At 34.6% G+C, this 11079-nt stretch overlaps 1 protein-coding gene across 1 annotated transcript; it reads right to left on the reverse strand.

Annotated features, from left to right (window-relative positions):
* Positions 1–201: 201 nt before the first annotated feature.
* On the reverse strand, positions 202–7148 carry LOC141598895 (THO complex subunit 4C-like). Its single transcript, XM_074418710.1, has 7 exons — positions 6794–7148; positions 5850–6117; positions 4857–5000; positions 4705–4773; positions 2822–3012; positions 801–857; positions 202–519 (listed from the first exon to the last, which is right to left on the reverse strand). Exons 2-7 carry the CDS (start codon positions 6066–6068, stop codon positions 345–347), a joined length of 855 nt encoding a protein of 284 aa, XP_074274811.1. The 5' UTR covers positions 6069–6117; positions 6794–7148; the 3' UTR covers positions 202–344.
* Positions 7149–11079: the final 3931 nt, after the last annotated feature.

Below are 11079 nucleotides of genomic sequence, written 5' to 3' on the forward strand. Positions count from 1 at the left end.
ATAAGCAAAAATGGGAATGTAACGGAGCAAACACGCACTAACACCAGTCGAGAAGATGCTTCTTACTACTACATTCTAAAATTGGTCAGCACACCATTTACATACATACACTGCATGAAGATAAAACAAATCTGTTGCAGAGCATCTTGTCAAGTTTGCATACAAACCGTCAATTCTCTCCACCACAAGCAACCAAAGAAGTAAATTAACGGAGTAGGAGCGGCAATTAAGTAAAAAGTATCATGCATACAACACAGACTCAGTTTAGTTCAATGTAACAGTCGAGTTCAGAGTAGCAAATAAGGCAAAATACCAAATAGCCATCAAAGTTTCAGTTAAACTGACTAATCGACGTTCATCCCTTGGGCATGATATTTCTCCAATTCTTTGTCAAGCTCCTCAACAGATTTCTCTTGCTTCTTTCCACGCCCACGTCCTCTTCCTCTCTGTTGCCCTTGCCCACGGCCCATGCCTCGGCCTCGACCTCGACCATTCACAAATCCTGCTCTTATTCTCTGGCTGCATGACCAAGACATACATATAACAATAGGGTGAAATACTACACATTTTAGTATGATATATAATGATTTTAATCCTTATGTCTCAATTCTCATGTTTTGGTAAAGGTGGTAAAGATTATAGACAAAAAAATCGAGTATTTCAATCACGGCAACTATGTTAAAGCTGTTAAAAGAAGGAATGGATATCGTTTGCGTATGACAAATGGGGATCTAATATGCTTCATGAATAACAATACCCAAGCCAACACAGAAATAATACAGCAGGAAAATAGGACTCACCCAATACCACGACTAGTTGGAACTACTGCAATAGGACGACTTCCGCTTTGCCTGGCACTGAAAAGAAGGTGACTAATCAGCCGTTCTATTCTTCATCATGAAAGCAAGGAAACTAGGGAAAGACTCTTTAAATATTATGATCTATGTAATTTAGACTTTTCATTTTCAGAGTCATGTCTGGGTTTGACATGACAGATGGGTATAAAATTTGTACCCAATGATTGTCAATTCAACACTTTCCCTATCAATGAAAGACGTCAGTTGAGAAAATTACGGGAAACACTCTATGGTTTTCACTTTTCAGCCATAATCTCAGAAAGTTCAAGCTCTAGATATTTCAAACTTCTAGTTATAACTTAACAATATAAAGATGTGCGGAAAACACAATGAGGCAAAAATAATGGCATAATAAAAGAACTAAAAGAAAGAAAAATATGCATTGTAGTGTGCCTTGCTAATTACGCTATGCTGTCAAGCCCTACCAAGGTGTTTAGGCCAATGCCTCAATAAGACTTGGCGATAAAACATGACTAAGAGTCCGAGAAACATTTTTTAACAACGTCCAGTACTATAACTAAACCTATGTTATGAACACGTAAAACCAAAGTCACGTCCTCTTTTTAGGAGAAAATCTTTGTTAATTTGAGACATGATTAATTGATTATTACGATACTTGGATACCATTTACACAAACTCTGATTTGGATAAGTGTAACCAACACATGACCCCATTTTCCGGAAAAATCTTCCTGCGTAAATACTCCAGTCATGGAGATTTCAATACTTAGATATGTGCTTGCATCCATAACCCGCGCCAGCATCCAAGTAACATGGATCTCAATAAATAGCCTAACACTTAAGTCATCATAAGAGAGGCATAGCAAGCTGGGCAGCAAATAACTAATGTGCAATATCTCACACTAATCAAACAGGCAAGCTCCACGACCCAATTTACAAACCATAATAAATGAGCACCATCTCTCAGAAGCCTAAGAATCTTATAAGAAAGTGAAAAAAGAATATCCAAGCAGTCAGGCCCAGCCTATGTTATAAGTAAAATGTCACACGTGAAATGAAAATAGACATAAAGAAAAGAATGTAACAGACGGAAGAATATACGAAGTACTCGTAATAGATAAAAGCAGCCACTCATAAGTCATAACAAGAACCCAAAACATAATGACATAGTCAGACAATAGTCAATGACAGATCTAAGGCACAAATATTTTTAAATATATTACAAAAAAGTGTGCAAAAACTTAAAAGCTTACAACTTGGAGGCCTGAGGTTTAACTAACTACAACTAGGTCAACTTCTCAAAACCTCAGACCGGGTAGTGTGAGTTCCACCTTTTTATGTTGCACCATATCTAAACTAAATTAGTCTCTTGTTACTATTAAGGAAAAAAAAAAGTTGAATCAATAAGTACTAGAATGAGTTTGTACTGTAAGAAAAAATTTGTTCAATCAATAAGACAAATTGGTCTCTTGTTACTATTAAGAAATAAAATGCTCAATCAACTAGTACTAGAATGAATTTCTATGCACCTACTCTTCAAAAAGAAAAGTAAATTTGTCTAAAGCTCGGCATCGAATCAAGTACCAAGGATTTATACAAAATCAAAGAGAACATATCATGTTCTACTGACAGGAACCATAAAAGAAAAGGGCCGAGGGATTTTCTATATGGGAAGGCACGCAAGCGGTCAAAATTCATCAACAATCACTCTGGTAAAAAGATATAATGCCGATAAAATACAGTTCTGATTCCACAAGATTTCAGCAAGGATAAAAATAGTCTTAGCTTTATTTGCATATAAGCAAACCTTCACAATTGACAGTCAAGCGAAATTTCATTACACACAACAACAATTCATTGATGTTAATGTTAATGTGAGATGTAAGCAGCCTCATCCTTAAGTTACCAACACAAATAAGTTGTTTCTAGAATGACCCAAAATGAAAATTGCATTGAAAACTGCAGGTAATCGTAAAAAAAAATAAGAGCGTATGAGTTGCTTACGCCATAACAACTCTTCTTGTTCCTTGTCCATTAGTGCCTCCAACAACATTCATGTGAGCAGAGACAGGAACTTCAGCATTTGGGATAACAACTTCAATCTTCATAGGCCGGCCATCCAGTTGAACATTGTTGTAACGCTTGTGAGCTGCATAGGCATCACTTCTCTTTGCATAAACAACTTCAGCAGATCCCTGAAAAACAAAAGAGGCAACCAAAATAAGCACGCCTACGCACAACCACCCAAGCAGAATACACACAAAGAGAGCAGCCTTTATCATACACAGACCAACGTATTGAAAAAAGATGAAAGTTAAAAAAGTGCATACACAAGAAGCAACTCATTTTAAGCAAAGTAGGCTGGCGATTTTCAAAGTGAAGTAGTTGAAAAAATATATTAAAAATATATAAAAAAAATTAAAATATGATATTACATAACTACAATTGTAATTGTAAAGCCTTTTATAATATAATATTTTAAACAAACATTAGTAACATATTGATGGAGAAAAACGCGGTCAAAGCAGCATCTTGGAAACCGCACAAAAGCAAATGTGATTTTTGGATTTGAGCGAAGGGAGCATTAATTTAGAATATTCTTAAAGTGAGGGAGAAAATCTATAAAGGGGAAAGTGATGTGATGTATATGGCAGATAATTTGTTTACACCCTCCCTGTATATGTTTAAGTGCAGTCCACATTATACAAAAAAAGAAAAGAAAAAAAAATAGGGCTGATAAGACACGTGCTTCTGAACAACTCCATGAAGGACAAGTTGCCCAGAAATTCATGTAATAAGCACGATCGCAGAAACAAAGAAGCTCTTAGTATCACCAACCCAGACATAGACGGAGAGATATTAAAAATAAAATAAAGAGCTGTAATCACAATCCCCCACATACTGCAACACCGCATCACCATACCTACATCATGGTGGAGGTAGATACCCACATGCAACACCACCGAATCACCATATCTAATTCATTAGTTAACACAATTCTTGAATCATTATCCGAAAATAATTCGGAGTAAGTCTCTAGGAAGACGTTTTACAATAAGTTGAGAAATTGTTCCACAATAAAAAGTAAAAGCATTACTAATAGTTGTAAAATTATTGAGAATAATATCGGAACGGTTTACTAATAACATGGTTACTACTCACTAACAATGAAAATATGAAATGGTTACTAATGCTATGAAACTGGGTACCAAATAAAGGCGTTGTTTTCAGAATTCTGAAATAATGGGTTATCAAAAACACCAGGCGAGACGAGAAAAAATGACAACTTACGATAAACTATTGTAAGACCATCTCAAAAAGACTTAATGAAACAGGCAGAAATCTGAACTTACGGCCAAAAAGACAAAATTGACAATGGGTGGCAGCAAAAACTTGATCCAAAAAATTAAAAGGGAAACTGAAGATAAACGCTAAAAGTTACAGTACCACAAGCATCCAAGGCATAACATCCTGCAGACTCTAACCACTACGAAAATCCAACAAGAACAACGATAAAAGAGCGAAATAGAAGGAGAGAACAATATGTTGATGGTGCAAAGATTGTACAACCCCTCCGCCAAGCAGATTCATCCAAAGCATATCATCCTCAAAAATTCAAAAAGAACAATGAAAAGTAAACACACAAGGTCTCCACACACATTGCATGGATACACCTAAATCTAGAATCACGTCACTCTCAGCAATTACCCCCGATTAACAAATATAGTTTATAGAACGGAAATTTCTCATTCATAAAGCAGAGAACTTAATAAAGAAAGAAATCATATTAGAGGACCACGCAGTACCCTTATAATGTCACAAAAAGTTCAGCAAGAAGTATAATGTCACAACACGTATGAGCATAAATGCAAAGTTCAAGAACTTACACTTGGTCGACCACTTTTATCAAAGTGGATAGCATAACGCTTCAGCTCCCCAATCTCAGCGAAAAGCTCCTGATTCCAAGCTCAAATTTCAGGCCCAAAACAAACCAGTTGCAAAGGTCTTTTTAATTGAATATTAGAGGATCGGGCAGTACCCTTATATCATTATTACTAACGCCGGAATCCAAGTTGGATATGAATAACTTTGTGCCACTCTCCATCCCAGGCAATCCAACAGCTGCAAGGCTTTCTTCCAACAAATTACGTTGCCATGGAATATTCTTGGTTCTGCGAGAAGTCTGGCGATACCATAGCGAAACCAAACCCAGACGCAGGAAAAGTTGACGTCAGCATGTGTAATAGGATGAATTGCCACTCTTGAGGTGACAAAGAGACATCATATCATAAAATGTAATAGAAACCATAATGGATCGATCCAGATATATTGAACATCCCAGATGAGACAATTTTATCACAGGTGAATACGAAAGTTGGGTCATTGGGTGCTAGATAGTAACAGAAGAGAGATATCAGGATTGAACAAGAGCAAGAATTACTACAAACTACAGGTATGTTCTGCACAATAGAACTTTTTTCTGAAATGAAACAAATCTCTTTGTGAGTACCACAAATTAGGATAGCGACTTGCACTGAACAACCCCAACAGCTGTAGTTTAGTTCAGTGTCGTCTTTTTTTTAAAATAAAGACAAAAAAGGGTGGAGGTACTTTGTAAAGCTATTAGATAGCTTAAACCTTTTTTTTTAAATAAAGAAATTGGTGGTTTTCCCGGATAATGGTAGCTCAGAACATAATGGCTGAGACTCCTAGTTGAGCATGTGAGGACTAAGCTCTTAGATGATGCATCAAAAAATTTCCATATAAAAGAACACCGTAAGTCCCTTGGAATGATGCAACAAGAATCAAGAATACGAGTCGTTTTATAAAGTCCATGCAGAGATACTTCAAATCTTCGATATTGATGATGCTCGAAGACGCAAGAAGACCTTCTCTGAATATGACTTTAGGCTGTGAATTAATTATTTCTTGTTTATAATTCTATAGTACGAGGATCACCATTCACTTCTTTGTCTAAACCACAAGCCAAACTCTAAAGAGAATGCATAAAACGTCTGATGTTCAAGCTTGCCTTAGCTATAGTAGAAGATGACGAACGAATGACTCCAAGTGGGGCCTGTCGGCCTGAACCTCTCCCTCTCCCTCTCCCTCCCCCGCTCATCCTTCCACCACTAAAAGACCCTCCTCTAGCTCCACGCCCTCGAGGAGCACTACCTCGTCCTCTACCTCCACCTGCACTTTTCTTGCTCTTTATGATATCGTCCAACGACATATCCAAAGCCGTATCCATCTTGTACAAGAATCAGGAAAAACTGCTTTCAGACGAGATCAAATACAATCTGAAGAAACCACAAACGATAAAATTCAGTTAGATTGTCTCCATCTATAAACCATAATTTAGCAACAATACAACCAACTATTGATACAAAAAAAATTGTAAATAACAGAATCAATTAATGACATCTTTTACATGATAGTATGATACTACATAACAGAATTTCATAAAGGGATCAATCAACGACAATTATATCGCTACTGTAACCGGCTGATCAAACTAGACAAACATTACAACACGATTGATCGATAAATCGACGAAAAGCAATCAATAACCATATGAACTCTAAGAAACAGATTAATCACAAAAATTCATAAATACTACCAATCATCACCAACAAGATATGCAATATTCCCTCGGTCTCAATCATAAAACATTATCACAGAGCGATACATACACTATTACAAAATCGATCAAAATAAAACGAAACAAATCTGATAAACAGTAAATTAGCAAACCCTAAGACAAACAAAATCCCCAAATCTATTCCAGACTCCAGCGTTTCAATCGCAACCATAAATCTTGCAAATAGACAAACATACGATGAAATTAAGCATAAATTAGAGCAAATCATAATAGCAGAAAATTAGAGCAAATCATAATAGCAGAAAATTGGACCAAATCATAATCAAAACATCAAGAAAAAACGTTAAAATTGCCATTAAAATCTGAAACATTACCTTGTTGAGAAAGATAAGAAAACCTAATCGCCGAACGTCGTAAACGAAGAGGAAATTGAAAATCGTCTCACCGTTTTTTTTTCTCTCTTTTTCTCTGGATCTAATTAGAATTAGTACTCTATTTTTTAATGGGAAAAATATTTCTAAGAGATTGATTAAACCGCTGTACTTTAATATAAGACGCGCTTATATAGGGGATTAGCTAAAGGTGGCATTTTGGGAATCGGGTCGGGTCGGGTCGGGTCGCTTACGAGTTGGGTTGGTCGAGTCTGTTCTTGGGATGAATTGGGTTCCGGTTCGAGTCATTGTCGGGTCTGGCATTTAGATAGATTTGTCGGGTCGGGACATTTAAATAGATCTGTTGAGTCGGGCCATTGTCATGCTTATTTATAGGCTGGGTTGCCTGGGTTATTATCGATTCGAAAAATTATGATAATTTGTTTGCTTTAGTTGGGTTTGGCTCATCAATTTACTATTTTCCAGTGGATTTTTTTCACTTATTTTATCAGATTGAGATGATTAAGGGTCATTAGTTAGCGAAATTATAAGGTAAATTAGTTATAAATACTTTGTAAAAGTTGTTAATGTCAATTTGGTTTAGTCTTATTCGCCTTGAATTTTCGTTTATGTCAGGCTTATATTTTGAGTTAATGTCGAGATATCTTTCGCGACAAGTCAACTTTCGGGTTAGCGTTTAAGTCAATTTTGGGTTATCTTTCGGATCGAGGTAGCTGTCGAGTTGGGTTAGGTCGGGTCTGGTCAAAGCATTTATCGGGTCATTTTGGATTACGGATCATCTCGATCCGGGTCGTTTCGGCCTTAATCGAGTTAGGTCGGCGGAACACCGATACCCGGGTGGGGAACTGGACCTGGCCCTTGGATATAACTTGGGTTAGTTTATAACTTGTTCGTGGTGTAGATTGGATGGATCAATTGATGGGCTGCTATCTGTAATTCTTCATCTTGATCTAATTCTGGTTGCATATTGTTGGCCCACATCACTAGAAATAATCCATTTTCTTCCTATTTTCCTCATCACCTCTAAAATATTTTACTCCCACGTCTCAATGAAATGTTTATATATACATTATTTACAAAGATCAAGATAGAAAGATAGAGAAATTACTTTTAATATTATTAAAACACAAAATAGAGAGCTATTTACAGAGATCAAGATAGAAAGATAGAGGAATTACTTTTAATATTATTAAAACACAAAGTAGAGAGTAAAATATATCTAAAAAGGAAAGTGTAAATCTGAAACACCAAAAAAAAAAAAAAAAGTGTAAATTATTGATAGGGAAAAACTGGAGTGTCGATAGAGTGGTGGTAGGTTGGTAACTGGTAAGTTGAGTTGGAAGCTCTCTAACGAGCTTATAACAAGTACAATCTCATGAGTTAAGTGGTTGACTTAAATTGACTTTAGAGGGGCGGTTGAGATTTTCGGAGTTTTTAGTTAAATTTTGCGATTTTTTTTTTTCTAGTGTAACTTAATTATTACCCAACTGTCCTTCTAAAGTTTTTCACCCTTAAATTTAAATCCTGACTCTACTACTGTATGAGTTGTATAAGTGACTGAAGGTTTTAGTGAGTGTGTTATGCTAGGGAAGTTAAGTATATACCATATGTCAATTTCGATTGTATAATATGATCGGTATTGTATGACCGTTGAGATGAGAAAAGTGACATGTTTTATAGAAAATCATATGATATATTAGTTATTTTCATCAAATTAATTTTATCGTATCTTCATATAAACCACGTAATGGTAACATATATATTACGAGTAATAAGGGCATCCACAATAGATGAACCTCTAAAGAGGTTTGTCACATGACACATCATCAATTTAACAAACCTCTTCTATAACAAACCCATATACAACAATAGACAAACCTTTTCAAGGTTCATATCATAGGACCCACATAAAATTATCCATTTTTTTCCCCTCATATATATGTTGTTGGAGAATAAGAATATACTAACTTTTAGGGGACCACTTGCCATGTCAATCAACAAACCCGTATACAAATGTGTAACCATTCCTATGGATGAACCTCAAACCCCATCTCCAACAATAGAGAGGTTTGTCAACAAACCTCTAAAAAGTACACAAACCTTTGTTGACAAACCTCTATTGTTGATGCCCTAAGATAATGTGGACAGAGAATTTGTAAGACTAAACCACTTTCGAATTCTAGAAATTATTTGTTCGTTTTGTTTTCAACGTTTTATACATTTAATAATTATACACTGTTTCATATATTGAATTATTGACCAAGTTTAAATTGTTTTCAAATTCGAAATAGTTCAACAAGTATATATAAATTCATAAGCTCTTCATTCTTCAATAAATTATGTTTTGATGAATTTGTGACCATAAGTGGAAGCAGGATTTTTCTAACAAATACCCAATATACACATGTTTTAAGATGTCAATTAAGGAAGGATTTGCAACAATTATTCTCTAAGCAGGGTGATCATTAGTTCATATTTCAATTTCTCGATATATAATTGCTGCAACTACGAATCAATATCAATACCATATAGGGTTTTTCTAACGTGTGCCCTTAGGACACACGTTAATAACCTAAATATGGTAAGATTTGCAAGAGATTCTCGCTAATTATGGTAAAAATGAGTTTATACTTGAATATTTGATGAGAATCTCTTGCAAATCTTACCACATTTAGGTTATTAATGTATGCCCTAAGGGCACACGTTAGAAAAACCCTACTATATATTAATTTCAGAAACCAAGGGACTTCAATGTAATTAAAGAAATCTATACAAATTAATTATACTATATAGTTTTAAATCGATAGCACCGTGTGATGGACCTGATAAAGGGACCTCAATGTAAATATTATATGGTTTTGGTTAAAAGTATAATATAAAGATGCCTTGATGAAGAATATTTATGGAAATTACATTAAATTAAAGTAATTAAATTTAGAAAACACAAGAATATAGCGATTTTCCATAAAATTAACATGCCCCACTTATGGAACTAATTAGTATCATCATTGAATTATACATTAAACTAGTTTGAATGCCCGTGCGTTGCAACGGGGTAATTAACTTATTTATAATGCAAAAAAAAAATAAGGGTTTAATGTTTACATTCTATGTCTAATGATTTGTTTACATATTATTAAAATATCTCTTTAAAAAAATAAAAGATTAATATATACGTGGGTTAACTCTTATTTATAATCATATAATCACCCCACCTTATACTAATCTTTCGATGTGGTACAATTCTACTATTTATAAGTAATATATTCACCAAACATGGATTATTTTTCTGATGTGGGACAATTCTACTATTTATACGTAGTATATCATCAAACCCGCATTGTTTTTTAACGTGGGACAAATAACATACTCAGAATTACACCACCTTTTTTGCACTTAGTTCGACATTCAACCAGATCCTGAATACCGAATACGGTTAATTGTTACTCATTATATTTAATAGTTATATTTAAATTTAATAATATGATCAAGTACTCTCCATTAATATTTGTCGCTGTTTTTCTTCATTTTTTTTTATCATAATTGAGATACGGAAATTTCCCGTGGTACCCCTTAATTTTGTCAGATTTTTCATGTTACCCCTACTTTTAAGAATCGGCCTATGGTATCCTTGAGTTCCATTTTTTTGCCCATGGTACCCCTTAATGTAAAGGTTGTTAAATAGACGTTAAGTTTGATGGCGTGACAATAAAATAACAATTAAAAAATAATACCCCCTTTATTGTTTTATTGGTACGGATCTCTCTCTTTTAAATGAAAATTTAATTAAGTATATCATTATAATATTGGAAATTTCTCATGGTAACCTTGAACTTTGATAGATTACATATGGTACCCCTATATTTAAGTTTCTACGAATGGTACCCCTGTGTTCACCTTTTTCTTTCCCAGAATACCATTTGACAACTTCCGTCATAACGTCATTGCTCCTATGACTTTTGACCCCTTTTTCTTTTGTTATCTAGTACACAAACACTTCATCATCTAATTCTTAAATCCAAATTTTATTTAATAAACTAACATTTAATACCTAAATAACAAAACACAAATAGCATGGCATGCTCAATTACTCAAGTTACTCATAGGAGTAACGACGTTATGAAAAAAGTGAACACAAGGGTATTATATGTACAAACTTAAAATTAGGGGTATTATGTGTAATCTAACAAAATTCGAGGGTACCATGAAAAATTTCCGTTATAATATTGACCATTTTATCGATCTTTCTCCCACCTAAAAAAATGTTA

The sequence above is a fragment of the Silene latifolia genome, chromosome 9 (genome assembly GCF_048544455.1).
Source record: "Silene latifolia isolate original U9 population chromosome 9, ASM4854445v1, whole genome shotgun sequence".
NCBI classification, from domain to species: Eukaryota; Viridiplantae; Streptophyta; class Magnoliopsida; order Caryophyllales; family Caryophyllaceae; genus Silene; species Silene latifolia.